The sequence below is a fragment of the Pteropus medius genome, unplaced genomic scaffold, assembly GCF_902729225.1.
Source record: "Pteropus medius unplaced genomic scaffold, Ma_sr-lr_union100, whole genome shotgun sequence".
Classification (NCBI taxonomy): Eukaryota; Metazoa; Chordata; class Mammalia; order Chiroptera; family Pteropodidae; genus Pteropus; species Pteropus medius.
This window is the reverse complement of record NW_024351073.1, coordinates 23,532,787-23,553,316: the sequence shown is the minus strand read 5'-3', so window position 1 is coordinate 23,553,316 and position 20,530 is coordinate 23,532,787. Positions and strand designations below refer to the sequence as shown.

The window sequence follows — 20,530 nt, the reverse complement described above, 5'->3', positions numbered from 1 at the left end:
AACAAGTAGCAGGACAGTGGTGGAGACCCGGGAGGTGACGCCACCCTGGAACTCGAGGGAGGACAGGCTCGTTTTGGTAGCGGCAAGGCTGTGGCGGCCGTGGCCGCCCTGCCCCAGCCCGCCGTCCCCTCGCTGAACGGGGAGGCCGGGCGGCTGGCGAGGTAGCTCGCCTGGCGGGCCGCGTGTGGTGCAGGTGGTCAGCAGCACAGGAGGGGCTGGCTGGGGCTCATGGAGGGTTTCTGGAGCCCGGCTGGCGACCAGAGGGGTCGTACTGGCGGCAGAGTTGTCAGCGCAGAAGCCGTCGTAGGGGGCAGAGCAGGACCGGCTGTTGACAGGCGTGGTGCAGTGCGAGGCGTCAGGCAGTGTGCGGAAGGGTGCGCACGAGTCGTCACGCAGAGCCCCGTGTGTGCAGGAGCGGCTTACGGGTGGAGGGACGTAAGGGCGGTGCAGCCAGAGCTGGAAGCCAGCGTGTGGGGCAGGAGGAGCCGAGAAGCGGGAGTGCTCGGAGGTCGGACCAGAAACCACACACTGGGCCGTGTGGACTGGACCTCGGAGGAGCCTGGCACGGGGGCCACGTGTGTGGGAGCGCCACCTGGGCAGCCTGCTTTCAGGAAGGGGCAAAGCCAGGCCGTGCCCAGAGACGGCACTACTGTGCTCAGCTGTGTTCTGGCAGGTTCTTCAGGGAGCGTGTACTTTTTTAACGTATTTAACTGCTATTTTAGTTGCCTGAATTGGTGTTTAATTAACTAACTGGTGTAATTCATTTGTTTTGAAGGAAACCTACTTTGGAGAGTATACAGATTCCAGTGATAATGACTCGGCTCAGCGTAGAAATTCTGCTGCGTCTGTTTCAGAAGAGGATACACCTGAGGCACAGGATTGTTTTGGCTCATCCAGAAAAACAGGAAGCGGTACAGTGGCGGAGAAGCTCAAATCACACGAAGCTGCCCAAGCTCTAAGCACATTGGAAGTAAACAAAGTAACAACGGTTGGGTTCGGGACATTTACGGCAACACTGAGAGAACCTTCAGCCACGTTCTCCTTAGCTCGGGAGAAACACTGGGCAGTGTCATCTCAGTTCACCTGTGATGGACCAATCAGCATTTTAGATGCGGTGAAGAGACAAAGAGAGGTCAGGGAGATGCATAGGTCAGCGCCCGCCGGGGAAGCGCTTCCTCACGCCACCGGAAGTGAGAGTGCCAAGCAGCTGTCGGGCGGCCTGGCCCGGGACAAGGATGTGGCCCTCGGGAGGTCGGACTCACTTTACTCTCCTCTGGGCAGGAGGCCACTGCGTGAGCTCCTGGCACCTCACGGGAAAACCCCGTTGTCTCGGGTGATGGGCCTACCCAAATCAGACTTTTCTAAGTGGACCCCAACTAATGAGATCACTTCTGACTCGGATCCCATGGCAGTGTCTGACTGTCTTCAGGAACTCTCTAGAGAACTGGAGAAAGAAAGAGAAGCTACTCAAGGGTTTGTTTTAGGAGAATCACCTGGACCCGAAGAAGATGCAGGTGATGCCATGGACACCACAGGGATCGATGCTGAAGCCAAGTTTTCCTCTTCTACCTCGGGGACGTCGTCTGTGTGCGGTGACCCCCAGACATCCTCTGTGTCAAAGTGTCGCGATGCACACGTCCCTACCGAAGTGTGCCGTTCGGGTCAGAAGTTACGCGCCAGAACTCCAGCCGCGTCCGGCCTGCGGTCTGAGCCACCAGGGAGTCGATGGGGGCGAAGCGACCCGGGGAGCAGCTCGCCTGCCTCGAGCCCCGAGCTGGGAGCATCCGGTTTGCGTGAGCAGAGCGGCAGTGAGGCGGAGTGCGCCGAAGCTGTGGAAGGCGTGACCGAGGTGCGCGCACTGCCTCACTCGGTGTTTGCGAAGGCCCCGACAGGTGGACAGTGTGCGAGCCAGGGCCCCGGGGCCGCCCACACGCCAAGTCACTCACCCTTCCCACCGCCGGCAGCGTCTCCGTGTGGCTGGATCAAGGGTGGTTTTGGTTTTGGCGAGAGCGTGTCCTGGCGCCATAGTGACGCGTTAGGGAGAGGTGAGGAAGAGAGGCTGAAGGCCGGCTCTGAACGTGAGGAGACATTCCCTCAGTTACAGCGGGCCGCGTCCCAGCCCGAACCCGCCGGAGAAAGGAGCAGCTCCGTGGGCCTCCGGGCCGCGGCTTCCTTGTTGCCTAACCAGGTGTCAGTGATCACCACGCGGGCCCGACCCAGTGGGACGCAGTGCACAAGGCCAGAGCCCCTGAGACCGCACAGTGGTGAGCCTACCTCAGCCGCAGAAGGCGTTGGCGGCGGCACGGGTCAGCCACCATCCGTGGCCGGACGTGGCGCAGAAAGAGAGGGCACAGCACAGAAAGTCAAGGAGGTGGCTGCTGTGAAAAGGACTTCGCCAGAAGTTTCCACCTCTTGGAGAAAATTAGATTTTGACTCTCCAAGTGATCCTGTACCAGTAGAAAATTCTCATTGTCCCGCAAATGATAAGTTATCTTTCTTTTCTGAAAACGTCCCAGCTCAAAACCAAGACACCATCACCGAGCCCGCCATGCAGGAAGAGGCGCCGGAGCAGAATCCGAGTCCAGATGCCACAAATCTGGACTCTTCTGGGACAGCTATAGACAAACTGCTTCCAGCCGCGGAAGTGGCAGCGTCAGCAGGTTGTCCTGTTGAAGAAGTACCCTGTGGAGACGCAGTCAGATCTGGCAGTGAGGCCCAGGCCGTGTCACAGGACGCTCCTGGCATGCGGCAGAGCCGGGAGGAGCCTCTGGAGCTGCCATCGCCACCTCCTGGTGGCGCCTCTCCCGGTGGGCCAGGCACCATAGGCGCTGCCTTTTCTTCGGCACTTGGCAGACAGGACGACGAGACTCATACTCTCCCCGAGACCAGCCTCCCCAGCCCCGTGTACGGCTACACCGGCCTGCGGGAGGTGGCGGGCAGCGACACGGAGGTGGAGAGCAAGGCCCCGAGCTGCAGCGAGGGTGAAAACGAGCCGGAGGGGGCGGTGGGGAACCAACAGCACGGTGCCACCGAGGCCTCCAGCGGGGACGGTGGTGCCACCGAGGCCCAGCCTCCCGTGGAGGTGGGCTGCCTGGCCTCGGCCCTGCTGGGCTGCAGCATCAGCCTCCTCCCTGAGGTAGACAGGCTTTCTACATCAGACATGGTCAAGTTTCTTGAAAGCTGTCAGTTAAGAGATTATAGTTCAGGGGACTCTGTTTCAGAATGTTCTAGCAAAGAAATCCTAAACAAAGAAACGAACGAAGAAATGAAGCAAAGTGAAGTATCGGGAGAAAAGTACGGAAAGCAGCTCTGTGAACAGGAAGCGCTGGAGACCTGCGAGGAGTGGGTGGCATCAGAGGACGAGGACAGCTCGCTGGGGGGCGCCAGCCAGCTGGCGCAGTGCTCGCTGGAGGCGCTGTCCGAGGTGCTGGGCAGGATCGGCCAGGAGTTTCAGTCCAGCTGTGAGGACCCGGATGGAAAAGATGCCGCTAATCTGCTGCTGTTCAGCATACACGACAGCATGGCGGGCGAGCACGCAGAGGAGCAAGTCTCGGCTCCGGAAGCGGCCGGCTCCTCGTCGCACCCTTCGGGTCCACCCACGCCAGCCCCTAGCCTGGACGCTCAGGGCGGTTCTCCTGCCGGTGGAACATCCAGTCATGAAAACACCGAGGACGGACCTGAGGGCAGCTCCGTTGCCACCGGGCCGGTTGCCAGCAAGGACGCGGCCCCGCCCCCCTCCCAGTGCGCTGACTCGGGGGCGGAGCAGGCGGGAGGGACGCTTCAGTGTCAGATCTCCACAGTGACCTCCGAGGTTATAAATGTGCTGATAAATAAGGACCAAAACCTAGTCATTGAGAAGGGGGACAACTGGACCATCATAAACGGGGTCGCTCTCGTGCCAAATGTGGACCAGGTTATTCTGTGCGACGCCCCCGCAGACGTGCCCGTTTCGCCGGATGGAGGAGGGCTGGCAGCCGGTTTCACGTCTGTTACTCCGGTGGAGAAGTCCCCGGAGCCCGGTCACCGTGGCTCCCCGTTTCAGGAGCCCCCTTGTGGCAGTAACCTGCCATGTCCCCAGGAGGAGATCTCCAGCAGCGGTCAGACTTCCAACTTTGATAAAAGCCGTTTGCGAAATAGACCTGTCAAACCTAGTGTAAGGATCAATGCTGAGATATACGACCAGGTGTTCGAGTCTCAGATCGTGGCGTCTGATCACACGTATTACAACTCGAAGCTAGAGCCGTTTGGCAAAAATAAGCCTCGAGCAAAGATTTCAAGCAAAGATCAGTCAAGCAAACCGGCGAAGGCAGCATCCAGCAGAGCCGAAGCTAACCCCGGGGAAGGCTCTCCGTCGTCGTCTGGGGACCGAGGTGGCACAAAGCCTCAGAGGCAGCAGACGCAGACGATCCTCGCCAACGCCGACACGTCCACTCCCACAGACGGTTCCGCCGACACGCTGAGCAAGATCCGGCAGGAGGTGGGGCCCCCTCTGCCGCCCCTGCTGGCTCCTCTGATAGCCACGCCTCCGAGGAGCTCGCACCCCGTCTCCCCGCTCATCTCCAGCTCCAGCCCCTCCTCGCCCACCTCCCCCGTCGGCCAGCTCTCTCCATTGTGTGACGTCGCAGCACCGCCCGCGACGTCTCCTTCGCTGGAGGAGCCGGGGCGCGCCTCCCCGCTGTGCACGTCTCCGTCCCCCTCCGCCGCCCCCGCCGGGGAGAGGACGTTGTCGTCTCCCTTGCAGTTCTGCGCGGCGACCCCGAAGCACGCCCTTCCGGTGCCCGGCCGCCTGCCGCCCTGCGCGTCGGCCCACACGGCCGTGGCCGCTCCCCAGGAGAATTCCGTTAAAATCCTGGACACCATGTACCCGGAGCTGTCCGCCAGGGCCCGCACCCTCAGCATCCTCAAAGGGAACATCCAGCTCACGCGAGGGCCGCCTGCTGACCGTCAGAACGCACCGGGGCCCGTCAGCGCTATAACAGGGTTCAAAGCAATCACTTCCACGTCCACCGCCTTTGTCAAAACGGGAGGCAGCTCCGGCGGGGACTCTAACCAGGCTGCCGGTGGGAAAAGGACATTGCCATCGTGTACACTGAGGAGCGCTAAAAGATTGCGCCTGGACAGCGGGTCCCCAGGCCCGGAAACGGGGAGCACCAGCCCAGAAGAAGTCAGCAAGCACCCCTGCAGGGACCTCCCTCAGGAGGAAGTCACAGCGACAGAGGAGGGAGCAGATTCTGTTGCAGCTACCAGTGCAGATTCACAGCTGCCTCTGAGCCCCAGAGAAACCGTGGAGACCCACGACAGAGCCATAGCCGATGCCCTGAGGAAGATTGCAGAGTCCTCCTTCGACCTGCTGCCTGTCATCCGCAGTCACGTGTATGTCGGAAATATCTCCAAAAAGCCGGTGATGAGGGATGAAGAGAAAGAGGTCGTCTACGACTTCAGCACAGCGAAGAAGGTAGGTGGCAGCTCCTCTCTGAGAGCACAGGGACAGGCCGCCTGCCCAGGCAAGGTGGCAGAGGATCCCAACAGGCGTTTCAGTACAGAGGTCGACAGAGGCTCAGTATAGAGTTTCAGTACAGACGCTACCCATACGGGCAGTATGACTTGTACTTTACTTCTAGCCAGGGTTTTATACATGTGAAATGTGGTCAGACTCCAGAGACTTGATCATTTGTATTCATCAAATAACTCGAACTCTTAAAAAAAAAAACATGTCTGTCAGGGCTACGATTGCATATTTGCCATTGATTCCGGCATGTTAAAGGCTTGACACGATTTGCTTCAAATGTCAAATAACTGTTGCCTAGTAGAGCTTTTCTGTCTGTGCAAAGCGTCATGCACACATTTGACAGTTTGAGGGTCTTTCTTAGTGTGTGTGAGTTTCCCCTCTTCCTTAACGTGTGTCGCAAATCGAACAGGAGTAGATGCTCAGCTTCGAGATGGCAGTGAGTGTGCAGATGCACGCGCAGTGAGGACCGATTGGCTTGTCTTCTGAATACCCACGGTGACACCTTGTGTGGCGATTTCCAGTGTCGCACGGGTCGTGCCCTCGGATTCGTAATGCTCGTGTTTATTTTTCTTAGATGCTTAATTTCAGAAAGCATATAGAGCACTATAAGTAATTTTTAGAAGATGTCTATTTTCAAATGGATGAATGTGTCATTGTTTAATGCGCCTATTCCTGAGCAGGAAAAATGTTACTTAATATTTTGAGATCTAAACAGGATAAATATGTAGAGTGCACTGGAGTCGAGAAAACGGGAGGGGAGTAGAGTAGAGTGTGTTTAATACGCTTACACACAGATTGTGTAGCAAAGGCCAGCACACTGATCGGAGCCATGGTAGTGACAGCAGGCAGCCAGGTGTGCCCGGACCTGCCGTCTGCACCTGCAGCGCCTACACGTATGGACTTCTTATCCCCACTGAGCCCCTTGGTTACCTGCTGAGTACGTTGTCAGTGGTCTGTTTTTCTGATAGATATTTACTGTTGTAACTTTTAGCTATTTTGTAGCAGTCTCAAGATAAACATGTCTACATTTCCTTTTCATTGTTTTGTTTCGTCCACTCCAGCATTTAGCAGAGTGCTTGCTTCACTCTATTCTCTCAGAACTAAAACTTCAGAAAGTGTCTATGGAGCACAGTTACATCCATGCGCTCTGCAGAGTGTATGTGGGTATCTGTCGGCAGCTCGGAGATGTGGAAAGAGCTCGCTTGTTTTGCTACAGCCTCCTTAAGGAAGGTACGTTCATGTGGCGGCATTTTTGTATCAAAAGATATTATTGCTTTAAAACTCATTCTGTTTGGGTCTGCATTTTTAGCTAAGCAATTGCCACGGATCTTTTGAGTTCGTGTTCTGTTTTGTACCTTTATTAGAGGGCACGAAGAGCCGTAGCTAGATCTGGCCATACCTGGGGTCCAGTAGGGGAATTTCTGTAATTTAAACTTGCTTATGTCAGCATTTCACTTACATAGACTAGAGGGTCTCACATTACTGTGCGCTTGTCTTATTCATTTCGCAGCTACTTTAGAATTAGATGTAGTTGACACAAGATACAGGGATGATTTAAAGTGAGTGACAAACCACACTGCTGTGTCACCAGCTTGAAAGGCCGGAAACTCCAAGAGGAACTCGTGAGCTGGTTGAAAGAAGATCAGAGAGAAATGGCGAGGAGGGCTGTCCTTTGATTCTCTTTTCCTTCAGCTACCATTTCTTCAGTCTCCACTCATGGTGACGTTAGAAGTCATTCTTCCTCATGTCGGATCATCGGTGGAGACGTTTTTAAATAGTAAAATGACATGCAATCTCATGTTATATCAGAAAGTCTTATCTTGATTGCAGCGATTTCTGATCTTTTATTACCATAATGTTTGTGGGGCTTATAAATCAGGATAATTGAATGTATCCATCATTTTCAGAGTCGGGAGTGAGGATGAGGTTGCTATGTTTTTTGCCCACTTCATTTCTTTATTTACTGTTTCAGTCACTGATTTGTTCAGCAGATAGTTGCGGGTGCATGCTAAGTTTAGGGCTTCGATGGGCACCAAAACCAGACCTAGGTGAGATAGTGCAGTGGGGCCCGAACACGGCAGCCTCACGCAGCAAGCGCACAGCGCGTTTTGTCAGCGGCGGTCACAGGCATAGGAAGGAAAAGGGCTTGGACCCTGCTGAGCACAGGCTGGATTTCCGGTTCTTCCTCAAACCGACCCATTCTCACCTCAGGCCCTCCCGACGTTGGACGATGTTGGACGATGTTGGACGGCCCACCCAGCGACCTCACACTCCCTCAGGCATTCTCCCTCTCTGTCCTTCATGGCACTCACCCTGCTTGCATCGTATCCTTAACCTTTTCGTTTCTTATCGCCACTAGATTGCGTCCTCTGTAAGGACAGGAATTTTGTCTGTCTTGTTCCCCCTGTATCCCCACCCCAGAAAAATGTCTTGTACATGGTCATTATCTGTTGAGTGAACGGATTGTCCTGTGGAAGGCGGATTTGAGAGCATCTGGGGCGTTAGGGAAGCTTTCCTTGTCAGAATGACTTTTGAACTTGAGATATGAAGACTCAAGAATATACCTAAGTGAGGGAGAAGATTCCAGGCAGAGGGAACAACATGGGAAGAAGTCCCGGGCCATAAGGAAGTTGAACCAGATGGACGAGATTTCAAAAATAACATCAAAATAGTGCAGTGAGTTTCTGCTTTGAGTTACCCACTCTTTAAACACGTTGCAATGTTAGATCAAATAAACTGAGGAAACCAAAAAGATTTTCATGCCCAGCAGGATAAAAAAATCTTCATGTTGAGTGGTCTGCCCCCATTGCAAAATCCCTTGATAGTTTCTTATAAAATTAAAACATTAGTTTATCATATGACCCAGACATTTAATTGCCTGGTACTTATCCATAAGAAATAAAGACATAGGCCTCACATGGACGAGTACACAGGTACTCACAGCATCCTAATTCATAATAGCCTATAACTAGGAGCAGGTGAATGAAGAGCGAGCCTGGTGCATGAGCCATTGCACACTCCTCATTTGTATAAATGAAGGACTGCCGGTGCGTGCAGCAGCGTGGACGAGCCGCGGGAACGGTGTGCGGATCGGGGAAGCCAGACAGGAGGAGTACGCGTGCCCCTCGTAATTAGGCATGCTGACTAAAGCGGCTGGGCGCAGGTCCGGCTGCCTGTATGTGGGGAGCAGTGACTCACCGGGAGGCTCAGGCCATGAGATTGGTGGGGGTGGGGCTGGACGGGCGGGCGGGGTGCGTTCTACATACTGATTGTGGTGGGAAGTACATGGTGTGTTCATTTCTCAAAATTTATCAAACCGCTGAAAAGGTGTGTATTTTATTGTATATAAACTACACCTCTGTTAAGTTGATTGAACAAACAAAAGACAAACCACAGTTTGGGAGAAGGCATTTACAACAAAAGATTATCATCCATAATTCATAAAAGTTATCTCTTCAAACCGAAAGCTTTGTGTGTTCTTCAAGTGACTTCTCTTGGAAGTGCATAACAGAATGGCCCGAGATGACGCAAACCTGAGGGGAGGGCTCCGGGACCGGGCCAGGGTGCCGTGCGGGTGTTGGCCTCGCCTTCACGTTTTAGAGTTTATTGCCTTTTTCATACGGTGGCGCGTATCCCCGGATTACGTTTCAAATTTAATTAAAGAGTGCTTGCCGAAGGGCAGTGGGACAGAGGAGCGGGCTTAACTGAGGCTCAGCGGGCTGCTCCCTCCACCAGAGGGAGCCTCGCCAGGCACGAGCGACATTACTGAAATGTATTCTGTTCGTAATTGATTCACTTGATCAGACGTAAAGGTTTATTGTCTTATTTTCTTTCTTATAGATTTTCCAGAGTCAGAAAAATTGACTTTATTCATTGCAAACATGTGGCATGATGTATTTATCTCTCCGTCGGTGATAAATAAGGCAATGCAGTTAGTTGCCAGGCAGCGTGCTAAGGGAGAGGTTCTGAACTGTTTGAGAGCTTTTCTCAACTGGGAAAAGGTAAGGCTTCTTTTCATTTTTTGTAATATCGTACTTATAGATCGTACAGAAATGTTGTTGGGTTCTGCTTTTGGTTCTGTATTCATTCAGAGGCATTTGCTTTTGCATCTTGTTCATTAAGTATGCGTGAGACCCTTTGGGAAGACTGGACCTGTGTATTGTGTTAATTCTGCAAAATTTCTGTCGTGTACTAATTAGTGACTGGTGAAGCTCATACATATTTATACACGTGCGAAGGCTCCAAGGAGAGATGTAAATCACTCGCTTCCACACTAGGTGCTGAGAGATGTGGAAAAATTGGTATCGCAGCCCTTTCCTGTCGTGATCTTTCTGAATCTCGTATTCTTTTTCTTTCTAGTTGATGGAATTCTTTTGTTTTAAGTATTTCGTTTCTATGTTTTCTTTTATTGTTTTACTTTTTGTAGTAACCGATGTGCTAACGTAATATCTAGATTGGTGTTTTAGTATTTTTGACGTCACTATTAGACTTATAAAGAGTAAAGGAAAGGGTTATTGGATAAAAGTTAGGAAAATATTAAAAAGCAAGTGTGTAATCATCTCTTCAGCAGGGCATCTTAACAAACCAGAGTGTGCGTGTGAGGCACCCAGCGGGCAGCAGGCCCCTGCCTCCCCTGATGTATACCTCCACGCCCCCGATGGGCCTCCACTGTGAGAACCACACTCCCCCACCCTGCCCACCCCCTCAGGTTCAGGATGAGGCCAGATGTGATGATGATAAGAGACATTATTTACAGAGGAGGAAGAATTTTGATAAATGTACTTAATTATCCTGTTATAGCAAATAACAAACGAGGAGTACTTAGGGGGGCTAGAAATACCATTATACTTCAAGACTCACAAATTCTCTTGCAGAATTCTACAGATCTGATCGATGAAAATCAGTACACATATAGTGGAATTCAGTATTATAACAGGTAAACTTGAATGAAGAATATGTATTTTACATATGTCTGTGGCACATTTACAAAAACCAGTCATGAGTTTGGCCACATGAAAAGCTTAATTTTTAAAAAGTATAGATTCTACACTCAAAATTTTCTGGTAATAATTCAATAAAATTAGACATAAGTAATTCAGATTTCATAAAAATTACTTGGAAATTTAGATACACAGCCTGGACAATCTGGGAACAAATAGAAAGTCAAAAGTAAAATCACAGTCTTGTAAAAATCATTGAAAAGGAAAAGCTTTCGTACCTTAGGTCTCTAGTTTTGGGAAAATCTATACTCATTAAAATGGTTTTAAGTATCTTTATTATTAAACAAATAATAAATAAAGTGGGCTGATAATCATCTTAAAAGTCTGAGAAGGAATCTAGGAAAAAGGAATATACTTTAAAAAGTAACAGTAATCAAATAAAAAAAATAAGAAAAAAACATTGTCTGTACAAATACTAACAAAACTGATAATTCAGTTCAAGTTAATAAAAAAAGAGAAAAGCAAAAATATCCAGGATTCCAACCGAGAAAAAAGACATCTACAGATACAGGATGATGGCCGAAGACTGCTTCTTGCAGCTCTAGAGCGACAGGTTCAGAAACCCGGGGTGATTTCTTAGCAAAGTGAAACTTACCAAAATTGGTTTTAGGGGTAGAACACTTGAATGAACTAGTTGTTTTTGATTATCAAAGAGGTTAGAAAAAGATGATTAAAAATGTACTGTACAAAAAGCATGTTTAGGATCCACCTGAATTTTGTCTCGTCTTTAAAGAACCAAGTGATTCCAGTCTTTTTCAGGGATAGAAAAAGATCGACATCTCCCTGTTCATTTTTAATAACAAAACCCAATAAAAGATAACATGAGAAAGAAAAAAATTATAAATCCACTGTTGGTATTTACCCAAGACAAGTCACCTGTGTCCCCACGAGGGCTGTGCGTGCATGCTCACAGTGGCGTTATGAAGTAGAGCCGAAAGCCGGGACTCCCTAGGTGTCTGTCAGGCCAGTGGGCGGACTCTGGCGTCTTATAATGGTCCACTCAGCCATGAAAAGGAGCGTTGGGACCACCCGTGCGCGAGGACGTGGGGACACGCCAGAAAACGCGCACAGGTGTGAAAGAGGCCAGGTAGAGGAGTGCGACTGTCCGACCCAAGTTTATGAATTTCCGGAAAAAGCACATTGATAGTTAGGGTCAGAAAGAGCAGAATTTAAAATATTTTTTAAAGGTTTGATTTTTTTTGTCATAAGTTAACTTTATAACTTTAGATCTCTAATTAGAGTTACTGAGAATTTGTGTTCCAACCTGGACTGCAGCCGGTCTGTCTCCTGCCTGCCTGGGTCGTGCATCCTGCCGGAGCATTGCCATCGGGCCTGTCAGAGCCCGTTCTCTCATCATTTTAGGACACAGGCCATGACTCAGATAAACACTTCGTTACTCAAAGTACAACTTTCGATGGTGTCTTTTAAAATGAAGTGGTTGTTCATCTGATGCTTGTTAAACTCTGAAATTACTACCGTAAGATGGGTTATACTTGACACTGAATTTTTTGTTTGTTTGTTTGCTAGAATGCGCCTGCAGATGTTGGCTTCATGGTTTCTAAGCTGCTTTTGACCATACAGTTATGTCCAAAGACAGAATTTCAGTCCAGTGAAAGATTTGGTGAAGACTTAAGTGATAACACGTGGGAGTACATATTCGCCATCGACCTGCTCTGCTGCCATCAGAAGTGGGTTTGGACGCACGATAACATCATAAGGTACAGGGCTGCTGACAGCTTGGAGTCAGGACACTGGAGCCGTTGAGTTGCGGTTTGCACTGTGTGTGCCGTTTAGTGCGGAGGAGCCGTTTACAGCTAGCATTTGGATTGGGGTTAGTTAACAGAGCCGCCCCTGAAGAACTCGTGCCGCTGCCACACCTCATTTTATTCTTTGGTGGGACCTGTCACTACTTTCCTTATAGTTTGTTAACTGCCGTCTCAAGGAGAAATGACTCTGACGAGGGAGGCCTTTGGTCCGCCGGCACCCCCAGGCTGTGGGGCAGTCCCCGCGCAAGGGAGCGCTCAGCAGATCTGCAAGGCTGAGCGCGGTGACCGTGACCTTAACGCACACCTGCGCGGGGCCGCGTGGGCAGAGGCGTCCACGTGCCAGGGCAGCCGCTCTGTTCACCACGGGTCCAGGAGAGAGCCAAGCTCTGCGCTCACTTTTCTCTGTGTGTCTAGAATTCTGGTACCAGCTGTGTGCCGTCTGTGGGAATGGAGAAAGTAGTTGTTGGAGGGGATTCGCCTGAGGAGTGGCTGTCCCTGTCCTCGAGGTCCTCGAGGGGTGTGTTCTGTGGAGATTTGTTCTCTTTTCTTCCCTCCTAAACAAGGGAACGCTCATCCGTCTAAACGTCAGCAGTGGGGCATTGGATGATGGCGCGTTTCCGTGATGAGCTGCACCGAAAGAGCTGCGCCTGGATCTTTATGGTCTGCAGGGTATTGAAGTGTCGCGTAGTCTGTTACCAACAGTGCCGCCTGTGGAGTGACATGTGTGTGCCCACGGTGGGCCTCATCGTCCTGACTCGTGGGAGTGGGAGCCCCGGCAGCAGGGCCACTCTGTCCCCAGGGATGGAGGAGAGCGCTGGGGGCGGTGCCAGCCGGAGGTGTTGTGTTCAGAGTCCTCGCTGCTGATGACAGGGTGTTGCGTAGCAGGAGCTCTGCCTGAGCGACTCTGGGCCCTGACTGCTGCGTGGGACAGCGGTCGCTCCCGCCGTGTTTTCACACGTGTGCCCTGGGGAGGCGTGTGGAAAGAGAGGCCCAGTCAGAAGGGTGCTCGCTATCGGCGTGCAGTCCGGGCTTCTTTTAATGTCCACTTTTCTTTTGTCTGTCTGCATTTAGCTTTTCTAAGATTGTAAATACTATGTGAGAAATACATTTTTTGAAAGAAGAGAAAGCAAAAGGAAATGGCACTGTTTCCAGTGAGGAGACGGTTTCTCTAGTCCATCTGAAGCGTAGTTTGATGATTTCCCCTGGTTTAGTTATTTTTACAAATACAGCCTGTTTTTCCTTGTTCCTCCCGAGGAAGTTGTAGGCGACCAGAACGCAGGTGCTACCTTAACGTCTGGAAGGTCTAAGTGAAAACCCAGATTCCTCTACTGCCAGTTCTGTGAATTGGGGACATTGTTGGACCTCTCTACATTAAGTCTTGTAAAAAGGGTTGAAATGGAGAATAAAGATGCAAGCATGGGCATTTTTAGCTTCTTTTAAGCCAGTGTAGGCACAGATACCCTGAGTCGTTGGAGAGTGTGAGCTTCCAGTGTCTCCTCTCGTTTTAAGCCAAAAAATTATATTTTCAGAAGTTTGTCTTCACTGTCTATCTCTTATGGATCATTTTTAGGATAGATTCTTAATATTTGATGATGCGCATACACATTTTCATTTGTGTAAATGTCTGTTGTTATTACTTTACAGTAAGGAGCTGTGGCCTGTAATGGATAAGTGGATAAAATACCGGAAAGGACACGCGAACATCGCATACATCCCCGACATCATCATCGCATCCATTCTGAGGCTGATCGGTGAGTTGTCGCGCTTATTAAATTGTGTCTTGTTATTGATGACACCTTGGTGGGGGAATAAGTGTACGATAATACATGTTGACTGAAACTTCACCGTGACTGATTTTACAGCCATCAGTACATACTTGTGTATTTAATTCATTCTCCTTACGCATACTTTTTCTTTATAAATTAATAATTTTATCCATCTGTCAGAAGTTAAGGTTTTTAGTATTAGTATATTTTATTTATAATTGAAGTCTTGCTTCTCAGGTACTAATATTAATGTCTATAGTGGCGTACACACATATACACCCGGATGCATAGATTTCTGTAAATTACACTGTAGTCTCATTCGGTTTCTAACCCTGACACACCACTCCCCCACACACACACACACCCTCCTCCCGCCTTCCCTTGCTTCTCCTCTTGCCTAGTAAGCATTGCTCTATGTACTTCCATCACTGGGACCTAGTTTTGTTTTGTTTTTTTCTAAGCTGAATATACGGAAATTAAAACCGTTGTTTAAAAATATTTTCAATGAAACAGATTCTTTGTCATCTCAGACCCAAGAAGGACCTCAGTGGCCATTTGGTTCCGCGCCTCCCTAGCGCCTCTTTCCCTCCGCCTCACCTCTGCCAGGCTGCCATACAGGCTCTGCAGAGACGTCAGTGGTGGCGTCTGCTGGTCACCAGCGCTCCGCTGCGCTGTCCTTTGTGTCTGCAGCACGTGCTGTATGCCCCTGGGTCCAGCCCAAGGTCCACCCGCTTTCTGCAGTCAGGCCCTTTAGGTCCTTGAGAGTAGTTATCATGACCCGTAAGTGTCTTTGTAGTTTAATTAATTAAAACTCCAAGGCAATTCCACTCAAAGTTTGAGAGTATTTGAGTTATATAAGTCAGCCTTAAAAATCGATCACAGTAGAAAATGTGGATTTTGGTTACCGTGTCAGCAAATACACATTCCCGTCTGTGCCTACTTTACGTGCAAACGTAGAAACATTGTGCTGAGTAAATCTATAAAACAGTTCAAGACCACAGATAGGTTTTACGGTCGACATCTAATTTTCACTGTAAATCATCAGAAATTCACTTGGAGTCACGTTAGCAAACGTGACAGCGTGGGGAGGAGACGAGGTCCGTGCGAAGATGGACGCAGGCCCGGGAAGGGGAGCGAGCGAGCTGCTCGGGGCGGTGCTTTCCCGGGGCGTTTTTTGCTGAGTTTCTCAGTTCAGGGTGCCCTGAAGAACAGTTTCCACCCCAAACAGGAACCAGTAAGGACACAGGAGAGCCGGCGATGGCGTTTTCAGCAGTGAGGTGGCATCTGTATGACTGGAAATTCTGGTTTCAAGTAGCTTCTCTTATGGATTCAGGAAAGAATGTTCATACTTTGAACTAATTCTTCTTAAATCGCAAAACCTTTTTGAGAATTTAAGAAATTAAGAGAGAGGTGAAGTCTATAAATACATGTGTTGACCTAGATGGGACATCTATGGAATTTTCAAAAGAATCTGGTGCTTTTTAAAGTCGCATTTATAAAACATCTGATTGTTGCCGTCACTGTCGCACTGGTTGTTGCTTTTGTGTTTATTGGTTGTGACAGGAAGCGAGGGCGGAAGGCCGTTTCCAGTGGCCGACTCTAGCCCCCTGCGGAGCCAGCTGCTCTCTCTGGTAGAGGGTCGGCCCGTGCGGGTCTCCTCCAGTCCCCTGTGTGACTGCTCAGCAGATTTGGCTGGTTGTCCCAATTGCCTTAGAAGCTTTTGAAAAATTTAAATTCTCAGGCTCCAAGCAAAACGCCACAAGATAAGGTAACCCCTGTGTGAATTAGGAAGAGTGTTAATAGTTTATCTGAAAGCAGGAATGTCTGATTGCCCGGCGAAAACATGACTTGCCAGTTTCTGTCCACTTTCTGGCCAAGTCTCTCTGCTTTTCTTTGGACTCCTCAGCCCGCCCTTCCCTCAGCGCACCTGCATTAAAATCGGACTCCCCCTCCCTCTCCCTCTCCCTCTCGGTCCGGGCCGGGCCACCTTCCCTGCAGGCCCTCAGCCCCCGCACGCGTCCCCAGGGGCCTGCACCACCTTCTTCTCTGGGTTGTCATATGGCTGAGCCGCCCTGGGCTCGCGTTCCTCCTGGGGCACTTTCCTCCCCATCCTTCAGGAAGTCTGCCCCCGACTTTGTCGAGGCATCGAGAATGTAAGTCTCACCCAGCCTTCTCCCTCAGTCTTGGGACCTCCTCCTCCTCCTCCTCCTCTTCCGCCCCGAGGGCTTGGTCCATCAAGCGCTCGGGGCTGAGAGAAGGGGAGTCGCGTTGCTGTCAGGTACTGCCCGGACGCACACCTCCATGGCCGCCGACCCCCGCGTGTCAGGCGTGCGTCCTGTCCATGCCTCTGCTCGCAGGTACGCATCGAAGTCACTTGACAGACTCTAGAGGCCAGCCCGGTGGCGTGCAGGTAGCATTTGGGCCTGCACACGGATGTTTAAGAGTGATCGGCGACTTGGAATTTGCTCTCTGAAGCACATTACTTCTCAGCCTCAGTGAAAGCCCACCTAGGAATTCCCCAGATGCTTACAGTTGCATCCTGGATGAGAAATTACCCAGGTATGCGTGGATCAGTAGGAATTTAGTGATTGCCATCAGTCACAGCGTTCAGGGTGCATGGAACTAGCCTGAAGCTAGTTCCTGCAGGGGCTTCAGAGGAACCACAATCCCTTCACTGTCCTGTCAAAATAGAGAGGGGGTCGCTGGACTAGGATCACAGACAAACGTGGGAGATGTTTATAGAGTGGGAGAACAGAGTTTGCCCCCCTAAATATGCCTTTTGGGATCTTGATTGTTTTAAGCTCGTGGTTGTCAGGAAACACAAGACTCAGGAAGAGCCTTTGACCTTCCCCCTCACTGTCTAAAAGAAATTAGGCGGAGGACCTGCTCCGGGAAAGGAGCTATCATCATAGATGAACTAGGTAGGGTACACAAGGAAGGACCTCGTGAGGCCCCTTTGATCAAAGGCCTCTGTGTCACATGGTTAAAGACAGCCCAGCACAGTTGCCACCACGTATTTGCTTCTCTCTCCGAGCTGCTTTCCTGCTTCAGTCCGAATAGCTGTAGTTTGTCAGTCATTCTTCAGGGGAAAGTGAGTGTTTCTGGAAAGGGCAGCTAGTCCCCCTTGCGTCTGAAGCCTCTGCACAAGTGCTTCTCCTGGAGACACCCGTGCGCTCGGTGTGCAGGGGGACTGCCTCCTGGCACGCCCCACCTCATCCTAGGCCGTGGGCTTCGGGGGCGAGATTTATTAAGAACAACTGGCCGTTCCAGCAAGGACAGTCTTAAAGGAAATTGGCTGCTTCGTGTGCAAGCTCCCGGTGACGGACAGTGACCTCCACGCAGCGTGGCACCTTGATTGGTGCGGAGGGTCTGTGACCAGCCATGGCTCTCCCGTCAGCCACCTCCCAGCACTGGGGAGAAGGCACAGACCCCTGGTGCTGTAGGGAAAGTAGTGTTGACCTTGAGGACGCCATGGGGTCTGAGGACCACACCCCATGCGACAGCCGTGTTCCACAGCTCCGTGTTCCGTCAGAGCAGCGAGCCTGAGGCGGGTCCACGGCCGTGGAGTCGGCCCCTTCACTTCCAGCCTGCCGAACATTCGTTCCCTCTTCTAATTCCTTTGCTAATTCACTTTCCTGGGAAGCGGAGCGTCTGCAGGTGGGAATAAAAGGAGAGACGACCGGTCATTCTGGTCACCCTGAGAGAGAGGTGCTTTACTGCATCCGGAGGCCTTGCCGTTTAGCCTGTTCGCACTTAACAGGGACCCATTTGAACCTCTCAGTTCAGGGTCGTTCAGCTTAGTGTATTTAGTGTTTTATGAAAGGAAAAAAAATGAAATTCTAGTGAAAAGTTAATCACCGTTTAACCAAAGATCATTTATATTTGGTTCATTCTTCCGCAGGTCGGTTAGGCCAGCTGGGCTTGAAGGAAGGGTTTCCGTCTGCCGTGAAGAACATCAGCTCCGTCATCGGCATGTTCATCCAGCACGCCCGGGAGGAAGGTAGGCCTTCTGCTCACAGGTCACGTGCCCTTGTACTGCACGTGGCTTTGAGCCTCACCAGAGGCCGCGCTCTGCCTGTCTCTGCTGCACTGCCACAGGGGGAGGGTTGTCACCGACGCGCTGATGGCTGACCCAGAGCTCAGCTCCTCCTGGCCCCGGGCCACACCTTGTGGCTAATTGAAATTGCTTCTAAATCGCTGTGTTTCTCTTAGCCTTAGACTTTTATTTTTGTTTTCGTTTTAGTCCTTGGGAGGAGCCCACTCTGCTCCCCTAATGGCCTTGTGGAGCGGGGGACATCTTAGATGCGGTGGCTGCTTTCCACATTTTCAGCACCGACGCTCGCACATGTGGGTTTTGCGATGTTGTTTAGTTTCAGAAGTAGCCGTTTGCCCTCTCGGGCACTGCACCACTAGCGAAAATCTGCAATGAATAGTTAATAATAAATGCTCGTGAAATAACACCTAAAGTTTTGAACTAAATTATTTCAGTGAATTACAGTTTAAGTTTTTAAATAGCTCTTAAACTTACAGTAAATCAGAACTCTAATATACCATTATCTATCCTAGCACATAAGCTACAGGTGCATGCTATAATTTATAATCATAAACTATGATACAAGAATAGGTTTTTATTTGATCTCATTTCATTATGTTTTATATTTCCAAAGTCCATTTATAAACACTTCCCGTGGATACTTACTGGGGTGATAATTATTTGACACATGCTTTGCTGGCGCGGGTTGTGAGGGGCAGGCGTGTGCCACCCTGTGCCCGCTGCTGACGCCCCGGCAGTCCCGGGCACGCAGGCCAGCACCGGGGACCCACAGAGAGTGCGTCTGCTTTTTCCATTTTTTCCCCCCACTTGTAGACAGGTCTTACATTTTTTCACCGTCGGCCTTGCATACTTAATTTTCATTGCTGGCAAAAAGCATTCTGGTTTTGAATAGTATTTAGTAGATGACACCATTAAAATTGTGAAAAACAGACATTGTCTTGTGTAATGACTGCTGTGAAAATTCTTTTCAGATATCCCGTGGGGTATACAGCTAGCAGCTGTATACGCGCTTTGTGACTTGAGTCCCAGCAATCCAGCGGAAATATCCAAGATCCTAGAAGCTTGGCGCAAAGAGACCGGCCACAGCGTCCCCTCTGCAGTGGTCAGCTCCCTGGAGGAAGTCAGTGCGTTGTGCGCGGAGGAGCTCGGCTAGCCCGCGGCCGGCCACTGCGTCCGGAGAAGTGCCTTCACATGATCTGCGTACAGAGAGATCCGTCAGCTGTCAGATGCGAACTGCGGTTTGGTTTCAGAGCGAGCGCGCGGAGGTGGGACGCGGGGACGCGCTCCTCGCTGGCCCGGGGCAGGAGAGGTGGGCGGGGCCGCCGTGCTCCGCGGGCCCCACGCATTTCACTCATCGAAAGGCTGTGATTCCATGACACACCGATCGTGTTATTCTGTCCTGGTCAAACAACAAACACTTGAACTTAGCCCTTTTTTGCTGCAGAAAGTGTCCTTTTAGTCGCTTTTAAAAAATGAGTGGCATTTTATAATGAATTTAATGTAAAAGCGTTGATTTGGCTCCTGAGCTGATTCTGGGCTTCGTGCTCAGCCAGCTGCCCAGGAGAAACTGGATTGGCCGAAAAGGAGCTGGAAGCCTCTTCCACGTCTTAGCTGCAAATGGGCTACAGGTGAAGTGCACAGCCGACAGGAAAGCGCAAGCGCGGGGAGCCTTTCGAAACTCACCTGAGCGCGTCCTCGCCGCGTCGCTGCCGTTGCGTGGACGAAACTGCCGCGTCGGGAAAGCGGGACCGCGGGTGACGGCCGCGCAGGTCTCGTCTGGACGGCGCGTCCCTGCCCTTCGGCGACGGCGGGGCCCCGGGCCGCGCGCATGGCCAGCGCGACGCTGCGCTTCAGTCGCCGACGTTCCACTTCGGAATTTTAGTATTTGTACATAGAAAATGGGTTTGATAACTCACCGTGGTTCTGATTTGTCTTATATTCATCATTTCTTAAAACTCTTGTATGTGTTTTTTTATAATAAAGAATAAAAGTGAGCCATGTACGTGGTTGTTCGGGTCGGTAGAGCGGCACTCGGCGCTGCTTCCGCTCTAACCAAAGACGAAGGAGCCGCTCGCGCCAAAGACGGGGGGCACCGTCCCGGAACCCCCGCCGCGGCGGGGCCCCCCCGCCCCGCGCATGCTCCTGGCGGCGCCGGGCGTGGAAGCGCCGGCTGGCCCTGCGGTTGGGCGTGTTTGTCGGGTCACAGCAGCGGCCCTGTGCCACTTACCCTTGACCTCTGTTCTCCTTTGTGTTGTTAGAGTAACTGTAACAAACGGCGGAGGTTTGTGAACAGCTCCGCACGGCCCTCGGGAGCTTCTGGCTGATGCGTGTGTCCCCCGCCCCCCCCAAGTATTTACTGAGCATGCGCTCCGCGCGGACCCCGTGGGGAGGAGCACGGGCTCGGAGACCCTGCCGTCTGTAGAGAAAAACTCTGA

The 20,530-nt window shown here is 51.1% G+C and overlaps 1 protein-coding gene across 4 annotated transcripts in view; it reads left to right on the top strand.

The window, feature by feature from the left end:
• The window catches only part of ICE1 (interactor of little elongation complex ELL subunit 1), a 48,424-nt gene extending 28,327 nt beyond the window's left edge, over positions 1–20,097 (top strand). For 3 of the 4 annotated variants that reach the window (XM_039842817.1, XM_039842816.1, XM_039842818.1), the window contains 7 exons: positions 776–5,455; positions 6,571–6,739; positions 9,350–9,510; positions 12,037–12,227; positions 13,920–14,026; positions 17,943–18,041; positions 19,067–20,097. In XM_039842817.1, the coding sequence (XP_039698751.1) occupies positions 776–5,455; positions 6,571–6,739; positions 9,350–9,510; positions 12,037–12,227; positions 13,920–14,026; positions 17,943–18,041; positions 19,067–19,248 (5,589 nt within the window). In that variant the 3' untranslated portion in view covers positions 19,249–20,097. Of the gene's footprint in view, positions 1–775; positions 5,456–6,570; positions 6,740–7,019; positions 7,308–9,349; positions 9,511–12,036; positions 12,228–13,919; positions 14,027–17,942; positions 18,042–19,066 lie in introns of those variants that run through there. The other variant, XM_039842819.1, reaches the window with a different exon arrangement.
• Positions 20,098–20,530: the final 433 nt, after the last annotated feature.